The sequence below is a fragment of the Danio rerio genome, chromosome 4 (assembly GCF_052040795.2).
Source record: "Danio rerio strain M-AB ecotype USA chromosome 4, GRCz13ab, whole genome shotgun sequence".
NCBI lineage: Eukaryota > Metazoa > Chordata > Actinopteri > Cypriniformes > Danionidae > Danio > Danio rerio.
Genome location: NC_141024.2, coordinates 74,865,001 through 74,885,000, shown reverse-complemented (window position 1 = coordinate 74,885,000; position 20,000 = coordinate 74,865,001). Strand labels below are relative to the sequence as shown.

The window sequence follows — 20,000 nt, the reverse complement described above, 5'->3', positions numbered from 1 at the left end:
AAATCAGCTTCTGAATGACACACAGAGCTTTTAGATCAGATGTGGAAACAGAAAACAGAATGGAAACACAGAAACAGACAGATATAAAGACTGAAGGATTCATTCAATGATCAATTGACAAAAGCGCAGCACAATAATAAAGCAGAATTCAGTGTTAAATGACTTGAAATATGATGGAGATCTTCATCTTCTGTCAAATGCCTCTTCATCATCTCCAAACATTGCTAAGTTGGAGAGCAGTGAATCCAGACCAATCTGCAGTCCTCCTCGCCCTTTGGAAGCTTGGTGGGTTTGTGTTCTGTTTATTGTTCATAATACTTCAGTTATAAAGGATTAGTTTAGGAGTTTTTTGTCATTTGCTTTATTTGAGTTTGTTCAACATGTGATTGTCACTGGACTATATCAGAACCAGCATCACTGTCTGCTGATCACTTTTATTGCCTGATATTTTGTGTTCATGTTAGTTTAGAAGCAGAAAAGAGCCAGATTACAAGTTATGTGAGATATTTGCCAGAAACATCTTTGTTATGTCCACATTGTGAATGTAAATTGATATTGTTTATTTTCTTCCTGTTTATAGTTTTACTCCGCCCTTATTAAAGTGTGATAAAGGACATTCTGTGTCTGTGAAGTTCATGAGGGAGAGTTTAACTTGCTGTTAAAGTATACACAGGACGTATTTGGAGAACAGTACACACACATCTCTGAGCTGATACTGTACAGTTCTTCAGCAGAAATGTAGAGAACAAGTTTCACTGCTCAACTACAATGCTGAAACTGTACAGTGTTAATATGAGATATAATATCACGCTTAATGTGAGAACTGCCCCAGTGCACTGACATATTTAACAGCTTTGATTCATATCTGGACACTAGAAGAGCAGTGAAGTATCAAAGTATCTGTATTCACAATAAAAAAGGCAGTGCTGCTCCACATACTTGAGTTTGTCCAGTGTGTAGTTTGGATCCTCCAGTTGTTCAGAGAGCAGCTTGACTCCTGAATCTCCTGGATGATTGTAGCTCAGATCCAGCTCTCTCAGGTGTGAGGGGTTTGAAGTCAGAGCTGAAGACAGAAAACCACAGCCTTCCTCTGTCACCATACAGCCAGACAATCTACAAACACAGCAATAGTCCACATCACACAGTTGGACAATCACACATCTCTTTGTGTTGTGAAGATGCTGACTGCTGTTTCTGCTCATGTCAACAGCAGTGATGAACACACACATCCTGATCAGCTCTGCTTATTGATCCAGCCCTCGCATCAGCAAACACACACACTCACACACACACACACACACACGATCTCTGAAGAGGAATAACTGGAGAAGACAGAAGCGCTGGTGAACTCCTCTGAATGACCAAAACACCCAGGCGGGACAGAGCAACAGACAGATGCTGAGCTGCTTATCTTGGAGGATGGCCAGCACAAACTCAATGCAGCTTCACACTCTCGTCCAGCCCTACATCACAGCATCATCAAGACGCATTTATTAACTTGTAAAACTGTGGACAAGCAAATATGATACAGCCTATAGATACTGCCTAGCCAGTGCTCAGACTAATATGTGTGTAATGTGTTGAGGCCGCAGCTCATGATTGGCCATCCGCTTTCTCTTTCACTCACACATTCCTCTCCAAAGCGTGTGAGGGGGTCTAAACCTCAGATTATACTCATGAGCAAAAGGCCCGATCTCTCCTTCACATGTCTGGAGCTTTGTTTGCTTTATTTGTGTGTTAAAGTCATTCTAGATGTCTGTCAGCCTGTTCCTGTGGGTGAGATGGAGCGACTGACACATGAAATAAAGCTTTAGCATATGCATTCATCTACAATCTAAAGGGAAGTGTCGTGTTATTACTAGACCATCTACACTTACAGACTGGGCCGACATTCACTTGATCACTTCACTAGATTATCTTCCCTCAATAATGTGGATTATCTAATCTAATCTAACCTGATCTACTCAAATCCACATCGCCCAGCCCTAATCAGGTGTCCAGACTTTAAAGATGCTCCCTAAATGTGCATATATCAGACATACATTATATTATATCACCTTCACTGCTTTCTAACCAGTGCGAATGCTAACTCTTATGTTTAGGGTGGAACATGCTAGCAGTTAACGTTAGCTAGCCCTCAGCTAAACATCACCTCTGATAGTTTAACTTTAGCCGCCAGGAGTCTTAAGAAATAGAGCGTTGACCCACATGTGTCTGAGTGACCAGAGCACTCATATGGACAGACAACCCTACTGAAAAATCCAGCTTGGTTTTGGAGGGGTTTTGGCCATTTCCAGGCTGGTTTCCAGCCATTTCCAGCCTAGTCTTAGCTGGTCAGGCAGGAAAATGACCAGCTAAATCCAGCTAAAACTAGCTTAACCAGCCTAGCCAGGCTGGGAGCCCAGCCAAAACCAGCTATGTCCAGCTTAAACCAGCCTGGAAAAGGCCAAAACCGCTCTAAAACCAGCCTGGTCAAACAGCTAAAAACAGCCAACCAGCCTAGGCTGGTTCAAACTGGATTTTTCAGCAGGGAAGCGTATCACACGAGAGTGTCAGTGCCCATTCTAGACTCACAGTGGATTTAACAGTGATGTTTCCTGTTTTCCAGACAAACACACTCAACCAATGGCTATAGCTGGACCAAGTTCATGTCTGAATATTAGCGAGTCCTAGACTATAGAAAGAAACGTCTTGAGTCTGGACTCGAGTACTACAGCCCTGACAGTCACCAACTTCAGCTTGTAGATCAAACTTTACTGTATGAAGAGCAACAGAACATGACCTTATCTTCATTTGTATATTATATTGTGGACGATGATGTGAATAAACTAAAACAAACACAAACCCGCTCTCTTAATGTCTCTTTCACCAGCCTGACAGTCACATTCACACTGATGGAGCATTAGGGGACTTTTATTCTGTCAGCTGAGAAACACCTGATCAATAATCATGAGCGCTGACTCTCCTTCACACACAGCCTTTCTGACAGAAGATCTTCAGTCAATATATTGCTTCATGTGAATGAGTAATCAGGGTTATTTTCAGATGCATGTGTAGTAAATACATCAGTTCACCAGGTCTCTTACAGTAAACTGCTGAATACATGCTTATAGTGTGTCTTCATATTATTGTAGTGGTTTAGATCAGTGGTCTTCAACCCCCAGGCGGGTGCTGGTGCGTGGATCAATCAGTACCGGGCTGAACAAGAATGAATTATCTTTAAGTTGGCAGATAAAGAAGCTGCATTTAAACTGGATTTGTGGGGACGGCGCGTGAACAGAGGCATATCGGACGTGTTTCAAACATTAGCGTGGATTTTGTGTGAGACTGAGCCTGCGCCCTCACTCACCAAGCTGCTGCACGATCACCAGTCTTCACTGTTAAAGGAGTTTGAGAAACACTTTTGCATGTCGAGATGTACATGATACTGTATGTGTGTGTGCTGGCGCCCACGGGCTGTTTCACAGGCACATGCAAAGCTTGAAGGTAAACAAACAACGGCTTATCATAAGCATCTTATCGATAATTATTTATACAGTTGCCATTAAAGTGAACATATAAACGTTATGTGACTAATTTCTAGCAGCTAAATGTGTCTGGAAAAATATGCAAAGGCTTTTATTCTCATAAACCGCGCGGACTTGAATGCGTCTGACTGTTCTGATTGGCTAAAGCAGACGTCTCACGTCAGCACGTTCTAGACGTGCACGCGCTCTTTCCAGCAATCTTCCTTCTATGGACCATCTCGTTGCAAAGAAACAAGCTCAGGGCTCCCATTGATTTAGCGTTACTGATGTTATAATATGTTATATTGTTGGAGCGATGTGTTAATAAAGTTATTACTTCCTAATGTTATAATAGCATTGTAATGTTGGAGCAATGTGCTAATAAAGTTCCAAATGAGTACACAGTGGATTCACGTTGACCGGTCCGCAGTGAGAAAAAGGTTGTGGAGCACTGGTTTAGATAATATTAAGAGTGTCGTGAGACTTTTATATGTTTAGAAGAAACTGCAAACTGAACAAACAGCAGAGCATGTCTAAACTTCACCAGGACACAACAGATATAAATATAAAAATATAAAATATGAATAAATAATTCAGAGGTAATTCATTATAAAGATCCTTAAAATAAACTGATTCCTTTAACTTTAAGTCACATTTGGGTATATTGGAAAAAGAGAAGCTCTGAAAGTGCAACATTTCATAATAGACTAAGTAAAGCTTTTAAATATATTTATAGATAAACATACATTATTAAAGCTATGATTAAAATCACAACCCTGTAAATGTTTTGTTTCTTCTTCTGTCAATCCACTGAATGGGGCTCCACATCAGGTAACCCAATATGAAACTGTATCTGTTGAGTGGAGAATCATTTACCTCAGTGTGTCCAGTTTACAGTGTTGACTCTTCAGTCCATCAGAGAGCTTCTTCACTCCTGAATCCTGCAGGTCATTGTTACTCAGGTCCAGCTCTCTCAGCACACAGTTTGAGGATTGTAGAGCTGAAGACAAACTCTCACAGCACTGAACAGTGAGTTTACACATGACCAATCTGAGAAAGAAGAACACAGATTACATTAACAGTGTGATTTCAGTCATTCATCTGATGTAAAAACAAACTATGAGGTTAATAATATGACTAAACTATTGGAATTTGTGTCAATTAGAATTATTGACTATTGTTATTTAATAAAACTGAATATTAAATGTCATCTAATACAGTGGTTCCCAACCTGGGGTCCGCGCCAGAGTTCACAGGGGCGGCGCGGGAGAGGATAAGTATTGAGGTAGAAAAAGGCATAAAAATGCTCCACTATTATAAAGGGCTTTGCAATTAATCGAATATCCGATTTAGATTACGGTTTCAAACGATTATAAAAAAGCATTAATCGAGATAAATGATTATTGCATCATATACCGCCACTTTCCAGTTGTACACGCTCTTAAATGGCTCTTAAAAGCGCGAAAAAGCTTATGTGTGTGTGCAGCACGATCACGCAGTCAGAAGCATGCGGCCGGTCAGCATTCACTCTCATTCACACACTGAGACGAGCAGAGGAGCGCAGACATCTAAAGTCATCTTAACGTGAGCGCTTTAATGGTAAAATAGGTGTCAAAACGCGGTGTTTAGTGATTATTCATATTAACCCTCATTTGTGTAATAAACAAACGAGTTGAGGATCAAAAGACGTGAAAGAGAAACCATTAAAGAGACAGCGCGCTATAATCCTTCTGCCGCCTGTTTTTATCATTATTAAACAAACACAACGAGAAAACCCTCGCTGCTCTTGACTGAAGGACTGCTGTAGCTAAAGTGTTTTTCTTACAGTGAAGATGCTTAAAGCACAGTTTGTTTTATATTTTTATTCTATTGTATTTATTTCTCTTTCCTTTGCAGGGTGGAAAATAACTGTATGTATACAGTTGAAGTCAGAATTATTAGCCCTCTTGAATATTAGCAAACCTTTTCCTGCCCAATTTCTGTTTCATGGAAAGAATATTTTATTAACTTATTTCTGAACATAATAGTTTTGATATCTCATTTCTAATTACTGATTTCTTTTTGTCTTTGCTATAATGACAGCACACATAATATTTTACTAGATATTTTTCAAAATACAAGCATTCAGATTAAAGTGCAGTTCAAAGGCTTAATTAGAGTAATAAGGCAAGTCATTATAACGGTAGTTTATTCTGCAGACAATCAAAAATATATATTGCTTAAGGGGGCTAATAATATTGACCTTAAATTGGTTTCAAAATATTTAAACCTTTCTTTATTCTAGCTAAAATAAAACAAATAGAAGAAAAAATATTATAGGAAATACTGTTAAATTTCCTTGCTCTGTTAAACATAATTTGGGAAATATTTATAAAAAAAAAAAAATCTCAGGAGCGCTAATAATTTTGACTTTAACTGGCAATGGTTTTGAATAATCGTGATTACAATTATGACCAAAATAATCGTGATTATGATTTTTCCCAAAATCGAGCAGCTCTACTATTATATATGTATTTTTAAGTACCAAAAAAATAAATAAAAATCTAAACGCATGCTGAAAATTCCAACATAATAGTGAAAATAATTAAAATAAATAACTTTAAATAATTATTTAAATTTTGCTCACTCGCGCAATCTGCTTGTCAACGTGTAGTAAAGGCAAAATCAAAACAAAAATGGCAGACAAACGTAAATGCAGGGATTCTTCAGAGGCGAAGAAAAAGATTAGACAGTATGACAAAGTCTACCTAAATTTTGGTTTTATTGAAGGCCAAGACAAGTTAAAACTGATTAATTAATATTTTCTATACATATTACTATATATTAATATTACACAAACACACACACACACACACACACATATATATATATATATATATATATATATACACACACACACACACACACACACACACAGTACATATGTATGTGTGTGCGTGTGTATTTATATGGTGGGGGGGCTCCAATGTTTGTATATGTTCATGAGGGGGGCCCCAAAGAAAAAGGTTGGGAACCACTGATCTAATATATTCTTGATTATTTTGAAATGTAAGAAAACTGCTAAATTTGAGTTCAGATAAGAGGACCACGAGACTTTATATATTTATGAACCTGCAAAATGCAAATGACCAGAGCCTGTCAAACCTGCTCCAATAAACCAATTCACAGATAAACTATAAATATAATCATTAAAATATGAAATATAAATAAAGATTTAGAATTAATTAAATAAAATAATCATTAAAATACACTGATTTCCTGAACTGATTAAGAAAAAGAGCAACGTTCATTTGAGAAGCAGCATTTTGCAGTTTCTCCACTAATGCTCTTAAATATATCTGGACATTTCCATCTCAATCAAAACACTTTTAATGTTGTAGAGTGGAGAATCATTTACCTCAGTGTGTCCAGTTTACAGTGTTGACTCTTCAGTCCATCAGAGAGAAGCTTCACTCCTGAATCCTGCAGGTCATTGTTACTCAGGTCCAGCTCTCTCAGCACACAGTTTGAGGATTGTAGAGCTGAAGACAAACTCTCACAGCACTGAACAGTGAGATTACAGCGCTGTAGTCTGTGTAGAGGACAGTAAAAGACACTGTATTATTGTGTGTGAGTGTGATGTAATTATTGAAGTGTCTATAATGAGTGATTTCTCCTCATAGGGAAAAGGAAATAACTCCTTTAACTATTCAGAGTTGCTTTAATGGTCACATGGAGGAAGATCAAACATTTGTATTTCATTATTACATATAAAGAGAAGATCTCTGACCAAAATGAGTCGGCCAGACAGATTTATTTATTGCTATTTCTGTTCTTATATTTCTGATATTTCAAATCCATTCAGATCCTCATATTTGTTAAAGAAAGCAAGACTCTCATATAATATTAACAGACAGAAAATATGACTTTACAAACTGTATTGCAAATAAATCACATCAACATCTTCATATTAGTCAATAATATTCCTGAAATGAATATAAAACTGACTGAATATAACTTTACACACATGAACATCAGTAAATAAAGAGACTCAGTGATGGGCTGAACATCTGCAGAAACACAGCTCATTTAGAGACGCCCCAAAAACACCAAAGAACACCAATCAATGATCATTTCAGCAGAAATGACACTAACGAGCAATATTATATCTGATATAAACAGGGTTTCTCATATTTGACTTCACATTAAATATGAAATATTCACAATAAATAAACAGAAATAAAACACATCACAGCATATGCTCATTACCTCATCAGACTTTACAGCATTTTACAACGGAAAAGTCTTGATGGAAATGTTTTTATTTTACCTCAGTGTGTCCAGTTTACAGTGTTGACTCTTCAGTCCATCAGAGAGCTTCTTCACTCCTGAATCCTGCAGGTCATTGTTACTCAGGTCCAGCTCTCTCAGCACACAGTTTGAGGATTGTAGAGCTGAAGACAAACTCTCAAAGCACTGAACAGTGAGTTTACAGCCCTGTAGCCTGTGTAGAGGACAAAGAGCAACACAATCAGCAGTGAGAAATGAGCAGTGTTGAGTGTTCATGAGTTCAGTCTACAGTGATAAAAGCAACACTGGAAATAAACTATATATATATACTGCTCAAACAATAAAGGGAACACTAAAATAACACATCCTAGATCTGAATGACTGAAATATTCTTATTAAATACTTTGTTCTTTACACAGTTGAATGTGCTGACAACAAAATCACACAGACATGATCACTGGAAATTAAATGTATTAACCCATGGAGGACTGGATTAGGAGTCACACTCAAAGCTGTAGTGAACTGCAGGAATTACTGACACACTCCAGACACATGAGGTCCAGCATTGTCTTGCATTAAGAGGAATCCAGGGTCAACCAGACCGTATATGGTCTCACAAGGGTCTGAGGATCTCATCTCAGTACCTAATGGCAGTCAGGCTACCTCATGGTGTTGTACCATGGTGTTGGGCTGCAACCCCCACCTGTCACAAACTTCAGCTTGTAGATCAAACTTTACTGTATGAAGAGCAACAGAACATGACCTGATCTTCATTTGTATATTATATTGTGGACGATGATGTAAATAAACTAAAACAAACACAAACCCGCTCTCTTAATGTCTCTTTCACCAGCCTGACAGTCACATTCACACTGATGGAGCATTAGGGGACTTTTATTCTGTCAGCTGAGAAACACCTGATCAATAATCATGAGCGCTGACTCTCCTTCACACACAGCCTTTCTGACAGAAGATCTTCAGTCAATCTATTGCTTCATGTGAATGAGTAATCAGGGTTATTTTCAGATGCATGTGTAGTAAATACATCAGTTCACCAGGTCTCTTACAGTAAACTGCTGAATACATGCTTATAGTGTGTCTTCATATTATTGTAGTGGTTTAGATCAGTGGTCTTCAACCCCCAGGCGGGTGCTGGTGCGTGGATCAATCAGTACGGGGCTGAACAAGAATGAATTATCTTTAAGTTGGCAGATAAAGAAGCTGCATTTAAACTGGATTTGTGGGGACGGCGCAGTTAGAAAAAGGTTGTGGACCACTGGTTTAGATAATATTAAGAGTGTCGTGAGACTTTTATATGTTTAGAAAAAACTGCAAACTGAACAAACAGCAGAGCATGTCTAAACTTCACCAGGACACAACAGATATAAATATAAAAATATAAAATATGAATAAATAATTCAGAGGTAATTCATTATAAAGATCCTTAAAATAAACTGATTCCTTTAACTGTAAGTCATATTTAGGTATACTGGATAAAGAGAAGCTCTGAAAAGTGCAACATTTTATAATAAACTTAGTGATGCTTTTGAATATATTTTATAGATAAACATACACAGAGATGTATAGTAACGAAGTAGAACTACTTCACTACTGTACTTAAGTACTAAAAGGCAGTATCTGTACTTTACTGGAGTATTATTTTTTTCTCCTACTTCCACTTTTACTTAAGTACATATTTTCCATGAGTTTAATACTTTTACTCCGATAGATTTTTTATGTGCTGCATCGTTACTCGTTACTAGGGGTGTCAAAATGATTGATATCAGTTCAGTAATAGGTCATAACCGGTGATTACGTGATGACGTCATTTATCTCCTATGCGCGATGTCGCAATACTATGGCGAAGGACGGAGGCGCGAGGGCGAGGCGGCACAGCATATCAGCCGCTAGTTTACTATTAGGGAGAAATGTTGTAAAACTTCACCTCTGTCTATCTCTCGCTCTCTCACTTTGGACATTTGACCCGCGGGCCAGTTTGTAAGGTAACTTTTCCTCTCTTCTTAGCTGTTAAAGCTGTGGATCCAGACATCAGCGTGCCTCATGTGCAATTAAGGTTTCTCCACTGTGTCTATTACCTGTGATAATCGCGTATTCTTCCCGCCATGGCTGAACAGCGCTTATATTTCTAAAGCCCTTTCTGTTGAGGACAAGCAATAACCAATCATAGCCGTGTAAGATCCGCCTGTCAGCGCTCTAAAAGCAGGCGGGATAATATTGACATGAGTTTATTAGCTGTAAATGCGCGTGCTGTCTTCTGTGCATGAGTTTTGTTTGATACATCCAGGAAGAGTGTTTTCTTTGAGCAGGTCAAATTAAGGGCACAGTTCGTATATCTGACTGCTGTATTAAAGGACAAAATTTTATTACAAAAAACCCTTTAACTGTCACACCAAGACAAAAGCAATAGAAATTTTTTTGATTGCATTTCTTAACTCCTAATGTCGCTAGTTAACACAATCAGTGCATTTTTATTCAACTCATCACATTATTTCTAAAATATCAGCCTCTACCAAATGGTTGAGATGTTGGTTTATGGTAAAAGTACCAGAATTAATAAATATACTACAGAAAATATGAACTGTAAGACCAATTTCATTAAAAACATGATAAAAATAAATAACAATTATTACTAAATCATAGCCATAAGCCATAAAATATTTCAGATTTTCATTTAACACAGTAATATACACGTTTTCCTGTTTTTTTTTTAACAATAAAATCAAACGAATTTGTGAAGCAGGATTTAGTTTGCTTGCTTAGTTTAGTTTCACGAGTGCTTCCAGAAGACAGAACTCCTGTTTATTGTGGTATTAACCAATCAAACTTCAAAACTCCCAAAGTTTGAGTGTGTCTTTGTGTGTGTGTGAGTGAGAGTGAATAATGTGTGAGTAAGAGAAAACAACAGTGTGATTGTACCTGTGTGTGCATCTGTGTGTGTGTGTGTGTGTGTGTGTGTAAGAGAGAGTGTAAAAACAATTGCAACCTATGTAATGTCCCCACAATTCACAAAAATGTGTGTGTGAGGGAGAGAGAGATAGAGAGAGAACTGTGTGTGTGAGAGTGTATGAATGTGTGAGAGTGGGGAGAGAGTGTACATTTAGGTGTGTGCAGGGCAGTGTGTGTGTGTGTGTGTGTGTGTGTGTGTGTGTGTGTGTGTGTGTGTGTGTGTGTGTGTGTGTGTGTGTGTGTGTGTGTGAGTGTGTGTGTGTGTGAGTGTGTGAGAGAGAGAGAGAGAGAGAGAGAGAGAGAGTATGTATGTAAGTGAACATGCTGAATTATCTCATCAGTGAAGGCATTTTCTGGTAAAAGGGCCTGACGATGTGAGCTCTTGTACCATAGAAACTATTTACAGAGAAAAACAGTATCATAAGCCATGTTTCTTTTCGTTCTGCTTAAGTACCCCAAAAAAGATATTTAAAATAAACAAAACAATTAGTGTATTTTGACTGCTTTCTTTAATAACTACATTACACAATACTTGTACTTTTACTTTCAGTACTTGAGTAGTAAATTTTGAAATAAACTACTTGTAATACTTAAGTACAAAAAATGTTGAATACTTTTGTACTTCCACTTAAGTATGGTGCTTAAAGAGCACTTCTACTTCTACTCAAGTCAATTTTTGATAAAGCACTTGTACTTTTACTTAAGTATGGGTCTCTAGTACTTTATACATCTCTGCTTCTATGAGAGCGATCTGAAAGACTGTGGCATTGACGTCTATAAGGCATCGGTGTACTCAGGCATGTGTACCCAGATCTTTAAGGAGGAGACGGGAATCATTCTTGGCACCATGTACTGCTTTCTTCACTTGAGCATTCAGGAGTTCATTGCAGCCCTTTATCAACATCTGTTTCTCGACAGCGGCAAGACACAAGCAAAAAAAAGCAGAGATGAGTCCATGATTGAATTGCTGAAGACTGCAGTGGACAAGGCTCTGGAAAGTGAGAATGGACATCTGGACCTTTACCTTCGCTTCCTTCTCGGTCTGTCACTCCAGTCTAATAGACAACTCTTACGAGGCCTGTTGACACAGCAGGATGACAGAGACCAGAGCAAAAATAAAATAATTGCCTACATCAAGCAGAAACTTGAAGGGAATCTGTCTCCAGAGAGATCCATCAATCTGTTCTACTGTCTGAATGAACTGAACGACCAAACTCTGCTGAAAGAGATTCAGTCTCACCTCAGTAGTGGAAGTCTGTCATCTGCTCGCCTTTCACCTGCCCAGTGGTCGGCTCTGGTCTTTGTGTTGTTGACCTCAGAGGAGGAGCTGGAGGAGTTTGAGCTTCAGAAATTCCAGAGATCAGACGAGTGTCTCATCAGACTATCAGCAGTCATCAAAACCTCCAAAAGAGCTCTGTAAGTCAAAGTGCTTCTTTCTTTTATCTGTAGGAGTCCATCTATTAGCCCAATGATGAAACTAATAGCATGTTTAAAGGTTAAATAAATGTAAGCTTTTCTAGTGCTTCTGAAAAGCATTTTATTTATTAGAATTTATTTATATTTGTTTTTTTAGCTCTGAATTTAATCTGCCTCCAATTTTAAGTGATCCTAAAATTTAGCCTGTATTTCTAATTGTAAGAACGGATCACATTCATCATTTATGACTTAATTTAGAGTTTAGATTTATATCTGTTCCCATACTCTTCAGTTATGCGCTCACTAGGGACCAAACATCGCTCAGACTTTCACAGTCCGGGTTTTGCGTGTCTTCTCACGGACAGTATGTCGACATCCTAAAGTTAGTCAGAGGAAGTTGAGTTAGCTAATACTTAAATATTCTGGTTGCAAATTTCTCACTCATCCAAGTTGACTTAGCCACTTCTAGACAACTTGCTAATTTCAGTGATTAGATTATTAAAGATCTCCATGCTGTCGTGTCAAAACGGCTCTGTACAGTCAAATGTGTCTCTAGAATCAAATGTCTAACCATGTCACATCATAAAGGTAGCGCAGACTCCACGTAATCTACTGGATATAAATGATTTCAGCAGGTCGCACACCAGAAGTGTCGCTCGGCGTCATGCAGCGCCATGTATTTTAAAATTCTAAACATAGGTTTCTATCAGGGTACACATCGGTGCCGCATGTCGGCGGCTGTCGACAGCGCCCAGCCACTACTCAGGTCGCAGTTCATATTTCAGCCGCGCCACAGAGCTCCATCTGATCAGTTTCATGTTAAATATTATGTGAATGTGCGCGTCTGGTGTGTAATACTTTATACTGTCATGTGCGCGCCGTGTTGCGGCGCTTCTGGTGTGCGACCTGCTTTAGGGTGCTTTCACACTAGCACTTTTGGTCTGCACCTGGGTTTGTTTGACGTCATAGTACAGTACATTTAGCTAGTGTGAACGTGTTTTCTGAACTCGGATGCGCACCCATGAACCGTACCTGAGTCCGCCTGAAAGAGGTGGTCTGGGGTACGGTTCATGCGAATTCTGGTACAGTTCACTTCTGATGTGAATGCAATTGTACCAAATAACGGAAGTGAACCGCCAACTGTACAACTAACTATCGTTCTCATAACTTTCGTTCGTGTATGTGTGTGTGTGTGTGTCACGTTTCGTATCTTGGTGACAAGTGTGACTGTGGAGAGTAAAGGTTTAGGAGAACTATCTCATAAGAAACCAGTAAGTCAGTAAATTACATTATTTATTAGTGGAAATTGCACAAAAGTCAGCTATAAAATGAAACGGCACCCCAAAAGTTCTTCCTGGTGAGAGTTGAATGATCACACTGATGTTTTTTTTTTTTCATTCTGAAATGAACGAGTCCGCTCTGATTGGTCAGCTAATGTATTGTGCTGTAATTTGCAGATCGGCTTCACGTCACCAGGAAAAGTGTCACGGCTCTACAAGCACACACTTTTGTGCTGTGTAAACCCTATCAGTCAGAGTAGCTGTTAGCCGTATCAGTGTGAGCCTGAATCAGACAGAAAATGACACAGAGGACACAGCTGAAGCTCACGCCTGCTCTCTAAAATATCATCTGACAAGAGTCTTTCACATATATTCAGAATAAGCGTGTGAGAGTCATATGAAACATTCTCATATCTTTTGCAGCATTGATTGGGCGGGTTTCATTAGCTTTTGGGCTGGAATCAGTCAGCTCCATCTGGCAACACTGATCTTTTGTGAGTTTATTATCTGAGATGAAGGATGCATTTAAAAAAACCTGTGTTAGGAGTTTAATAAAGAGTTGGGCTATTGGAACATTTGAAGGAAGCCATTTAATTGTGTTTTATTGACATTAAAAATATTAAATGCTAAAATCAGCAGATGTGCTCACTAATTAGTGAAGTTAAACCAGTCACTACAGTCAGATGTGCTTCTGTGATATATAGAATAACAGGTGAACAGCTGTCACTCATGTTAAGGGTATATTTTAATTGAGATCTATTTTATAAAATGGATATTTCTATAATACTGGTGAAACGTGTTTAATTGCATATTTATACATAGAGAAAGATGCTATGTGCATTTATTGAATTAATTATTTTGGTTTGCCGTGTCTGCGTCATGACGTCACCTCGCGCTTCAGTGGGTGACGCGGCCGTGATGTGCTTTATTCATAGTAAAGACACCATTGAAGAAGCCATCTCTGGACCGCTCTCTTTTTCACCTTTTTTTTCTTTATCTTTATAAACTTCTTTACAGGTAAATGTAAATTAAGATGCACGTAACATTCTTTCGTTTATGTATAAACACTGTGTAGGGTGATATTAATGGTTGATGGGTTGAATGCAGATCATTTTATTCGACTTGGAGTATCACGAGGTTAGCATATCTGGAACACGTTAATATGAGTGCCTTGCGATTAGCGTGTTAGCCGCTACATGTGACCAAATACCAGTACTGTATGCCAACACAGTTTGTGTGTTTAAAATTGTAATGTTGTTACATGTTTGTAAGTTCTTCTAAACAGATACTTGTAGATAATTGATGTATACAGTGCCTGAGTTATACATAATGGTTAAACAAATTAACCCTGTTGATGCCTTTTCTTTCTAATGAAGTATCTCAGATACTGGATAGCAGTTTGTACAGTTTGTAGGGTTTAACATGTTGACATCCTAGATTTAATGTCATGACAATGTTATATATATATATATATATATATATATATATATATATATATATATATATATATATATATATATATGGAGTTTATGTGTGCATTTTCAATAGCTTTTTCAATTTATGAGAATGTGTGCTTGTTGAACTGCATAGAAAGAGAGAGAGTTTAGCAAATAACTTTTTGATAATATTTACGTATTTCCTTTATTCTGAATTAGTGTGTGTGAACTCATTCATGTCTACATTTAGTGATCACAGGAAAGCAATAGCACTGTTATGTGTTGAGTTTTTGTTATAGTCTTATGCTTTAAAAATTCATTCATAGTAAAGACACCATTGAAGAAGCTATCTCTGCATCATTCTCTTTTTCACTTTTTTCTTTATCTTTATAAACTTCTTTACAGGAGTATTAGAAGTATTAGGAGTATCTTTACAACATATTGTGTTTGTCCTCTACACAGGCTACAGGGCTGTTATCTTACTGTTTGGTCCTGTGAGAGTTTGTCTTCAGCTCTACAATCCTCAAACTGTGTGCTGAGAGAGCTGGACCTGAGTAACAATGACCTGCAGGATTCAGGAGTGAAGAAGCTCTCTGATGGACTGAAGAGTCAACACTGTAAACTGGAAACACTGAGGTAAATGATTCTCCACTCTACAATAACTACAGTCAGACAGTTTCATATTGTGTTACCAAATCTGGAACCCCTTTCAGGTAAATTGGCAGAATAATAATAAAAAGGGATGCAGGGATGTGATTTTATTCGTTTCTGCACATTGATAATGATTATATGATTATATCTAGGAGTTAACTCTGAATAAAAAAGATAAATCTATTTAAATGTAAGCTATCGGTGATACTTGTGGATCCAGGCTGTCTGTAGAACGAGTTTTCTCCACTGCGTCTGTCATGGATCAGCTGTGATCAGCGCAGTCATCAGCATCATCATCTCTGTAGAGGAACACGATGACCAATCACAGGTGTTTAAGAACTCGCTCAACAGTGCTCAAAAAGCAAACAGGAATAATAAATCAATGTCAAGTCAAGACAATGTTTATTTATAAAGCGCTTTTAAAGACAACAAGTGTTTACCAAAGTGTTGAACAAGCGTGCACCATATAAACAAAGGACAAATAAAGGACACAAGACTTAACACAAGAAGACAAGACTATTGATGAACTCCAGCATAACACTGTATGACAACACTTCAGATGACTGATCTAGAGCCTGCAGCTGATCAATCTGACAGATTCTGGAGTGCATTACAGCTCTAAAGAGCATTTAAATGATGAATGATCTTATACAAAACAAATACATCTATAGAGATGATGTATAAAATATTTCATTCACCTGGGAAACGCAGGCCACATGAACGGTTAGTGAAGTGCACACAGCATGCCATATCATCTGATTCTTGTAGAAGACAATTCCAAAAGGCAACTGACTGTGTAAAGCCGCATAAACAACCCAAAAATACATCGAGTTCAGCGGCTAATCAGCCGGAATCAGCTGAGGTGATGAGACAGAGACCAGAGAGACCTAGCTGTCACTCAAGTGGCCACGCCCTTAATTATGCAGACTTAATATCACCTAATACAAAGGAAACGGATGAGTCATAAAAAACATCACCCCCTCACAGTTATCATGAAGGCTAATATTAGCCATATGAACCAAAACACATTTATTCTGCTGTAAAGTCGGCCATTTTAACTGGGCTCAATAGAAATCTGCTGTATATGGAGCCAGGACTAGCGGGGTTTCCATGAATTGCAGTTTCAGGTACTTCTGTGTTAGCTTCATGAGGGAGAGTGGGAGTTTACTGCTTGGTCATTGCTCTACTTATTTACTCAGTGCTATAGCTGAGCACCGTGCACTGTAGCACCATCTACAACAGTAAATCTACACTGCAGAATTCAGTGTTAAATGTAAGATATTATTTATAAAGACAGACAGGCTACAGAATTATCATTAGAGTGTCAGGATGATGATACATGAGCCGACTTTATGAGCAATGTTGTACAGTATTACAGGACGTGATGCTGCTTGGCTTCTTTCATAAAATTGGCAACAAACATTTTACATACAAATTGTAAATGTAGGTTAGTTTATAATATAGTATCAATAGTATGAGAGGACTAGTTACCTACCTATCTCACTCACTATCCTTCAGCTTAGTCCCTGATTTATCAGGGGTAGCCACAGCAGAATGAACCGCCAATTATTCCAGCATATGTTTAACACAGCAGATATCCTTCCGGCTGCAACCAAGTACTGGGAAACACCTATTCACATACACTTATACACTACTGCCTATTTAGTTACCTATTATATCCCTATACTGTGTGTATTTGGACTGTGGTTGAAACTGCTACGTTTTACTTTTGTTTTTAAGTGTACTTTTTTAAAAGTGTAGTCAGTTCTTCTACTTTTACCAGAGTCATTTTAAACATGAGTATCTGTACTTCTACTTAAGTAACGGATGTGTGTACTTTTGCCATCTCTGCTACAGTCATATGTGCTTCAGATTATTAAACACACCACATCAACAATATTCAATCAATATTATCTTTGTCCTCTACACAGACTACAGTTCTGTAATCTCACTGGTCGGTCCTGTGAGAGTTTGTCTTCAGCTCTACAATCCTCAAACTGTGTGCTGAGAGAGCTGGACCTGAGTAACAATGACCTGCAGGATTCAGGAGTGAAGAAGCTCTCTGATGGACTGAAGAGTCAACACTGTACACTGGACACACTGAGGTAAATAGCCGCATTTCCACTATCAGGCCAGTGCGAGCCAGGGCTTATATCGGGCCAGGCCGGGCCAATCGCCCGGGAGGTTGAGCAGTGAGGCCGAAATCATGTCGCGTTTCCACTGTGGGGCTAGTAGCTCGCAGCGCGTCACGCAAACCCCGCCCCCAGAACATCCCCCGAATCGAACGTCACTCAAACCGCCCACTTCAGCGAGAATCATGCAGATAAAGCACACCATCACATCATCACGAAACTATTAAAATTAGGACAACCAAAACAAACAAATGACACGTTACTGTACAGCAGTACAACGCATGTCTATTTGCACATGCCTGTGTGTTTTCATTCATCATATTCATTTACTCGCCGACCGACTGGCATCGAAATCCAGTGGTCTTGCCACCAACGGAGGGACCCGGAGCGCAGGGAGCGCACACATCCATAATATAATACCACATTATAAAATTCTCCGTTAATAACTCGATATAAAATGTTTTTTATAACATCTTCTAGACAGAATCTGTCCAACATTCATCCCAAATGCTCCGGAGAGAACTGAAACATGATTTTTCCCCCTATAGGCTTTATGACACTTAATAGGTGATTCCCTTTATTTAAAGATGTTGCTTATTATATCTTAAGTAAAGGAAAGTGTTCAGTGTTTCAGCACATAAGAGCAGCACGTAATAAAATAGAGCCTATATTTCGTTGCGCTCAGCAGCTATGCACTATAAAGCTCTTTATGTATTTAAAATGTCCTTTTTTAATTTTACCACGTCATATAAAAACATACACACTTGTTTGAGGACACAGAACACATTTTGAACTTGCAGTTTTCCCCGTCAAAAAAGTGCTGCGCGGCTGCAGACAGAAAAAAAAGGTCGCCTAGTTTCTGCGTTCACTCACCCCTAAAATGCTCTGTTTGCATGATTTGATTAATTTCATCGTATCCAAATACTTTATAATTAATATTTAAAACATTTTCCGGTGTTTATTTATTTTTAGTTTTTTAGAAAATATCTAAAATCTTTTTTTCAAAGAGGATTTTGAAAAATGAAAGTTTAATATAAATTTGAAACAGTTTGATATAGTACCTAACTGTTATAGCTATAGCTTTTGTTAGTTTTATATTGGTTTATTTATTTAATGTGATTTTATTATAGGGCTATCTAATATTTGTAATTCTTTAAATTATTTCAATATAGGGCTATTTTATCTAGATATGACACTATTGTTTTGAGCCTACAACAGTGGACATGAAATTTGTAAAGTTTAATGTCCTACTGTTGTATTCATAAAGTGTATTATCTCTAAAATAAATTAAAACAATAGAAATAAAAGAAAAAAGCCGCTCGCGGCATCAACAGAGCTATGAATGGAGCGCTTTTTTCGGTCTCACACACATACACAGGCATCTAAACGCGCAAAAACACATTTATTAAACTTGACAAAACCTCTTGAAAACCTTTACTGTCTGCTGTGTCTTTAATATGGTGTAAAGATTATTATGCGTTATTGAAACATCAAAGATGCAGCAAAGAAAGATCATTTTATGCAACAGCCTTACATTTAAAAGAGAAACTTAAGGGCGATCATATGCAAAAAAGACCCCAGCCTATAATTTGTTCCAGATGTTTTCTTTCCCTTATTTATTTATTTGTTTGGCGCATGTACTCGAGTGCGACCGGAAAACTGTGCCCGCCTCTCCTTTCACTCCGCCCCGAAGCCCCGGCTGGCCCTCCTTGGCCCAAGGTATTCGGCGGGCCGAAAAAGGCTGGCCGTTGGCCCCGAGAAAGCCCCGCTTTGGCCCGATTAGGCCCCGGAAGTGACAGTGGAAACGCCACTGGCCTTGGCTCGCCCTGGCTCGCTCGCTTTAGGCGCGATAGTGGAAACGCGGCTAATGATTCTCCACTCTACAATAACTACAGTCAGACAGTTTCATATTAGAGCTCTTCATGCTTGAACATGTTAACCCTGGGTGATACTAAACCCCAGATAACAGGAATTATGGTTTATCAGTGATTGTGTTTCACACTGCTCATACTATACCTGTAGTTAACCCTCAGGGGTCTGAGGTGATTTTGGGACCACTGAGATGTTTTGACATGCCCTGACATCTGTGCTGATTTCAGCTGCTTATTACACAGAACTGGCCAACATGTGTTTTATTTGTGTTCAGCACAAACTGAGCTACAATAATATGTGGGATATATTGATGTACATGCTGGTGTTTTAGTAATAAATATTATGTGTGGTTAGTAGGTTTTAGAGGAAAAAAAACAGACTGAATGTGCCTGAACAAGAGTTTAGAGTAAGCAGTCTTGTAGACTAGAATATTTACTGCACAATTATGTGAAATTATTCTGTTCGCTCATT

The 20,000-nt window shown here is 38.3% G+C and overlaps 4 protein-coding genes across 6 annotated transcripts in view; 3 read left to right on the top strand and 1 right to left on the bottom strand.

Moving 5' to 3' along the window:
- The window catches only part of LOC141381538 (uncharacterized), an 11,083-nt gene extending 2,672 nt beyond the window's left edge, over positions 1–8,411 (bottom strand). The window contains exons 1-5 of the mRNA XM_088650978.1: positions 8,311–8,411; positions 7,816–7,989; positions 6,904–7,077; positions 4,383–4,556; positions 940–1,113 (exon numbers count right to left, since the gene is read on the bottom strand). Coding sequence (XP_088507104.1) covers positions 940–1,113; positions 4,383–4,556; positions 6,904–7,077; positions 7,816–7,989; positions 8,311–8,411 — 797 coding nt within the window. The remainder of the gene's footprint in view (positions 1–939; positions 1,114–4,382; positions 4,557–6,903; positions 7,078–7,815; positions 7,990–8,310) is intronic.
- The window catches only part of si:ch211-232d10.1, a 257,203-nt gene that overhangs the window by 211,542 nt on the left and 25,661 nt on the right, over positions 1–20,000 (top strand). The gene's annotated exons all lie outside the window — the stretch shown is intronic.
- The window catches only part of LOC110438442 (NACHT, LRR and PYD domains-containing protein 3-like), a 94,089-nt gene that overhangs the window by 48,428 nt on the left and 25,661 nt on the right, over positions 1–20,000 (top strand). The gene's annotated exons all lie outside the window — the stretch shown is intronic.
- LOC141381814 (uncharacterized) overlaps positions 11,484–20,000 on the top strand; it is a 12,639-nt gene continuing 4,122 nt past the window's right edge. Inside the window, exons 1-2 of the mRNA XM_087249985.2 lie at positions 11,484–12,158; positions 15,337–15,510. Coding sequence (XP_087106111.1) covers positions 11,542–12,158; positions 15,337–15,510 — 791 coding nt within the window. The 5' untranslated portion in view covers positions 11,484–11,541. The remainder of the gene's footprint in view (positions 12,159–15,336; positions 15,511–20,000) is intronic.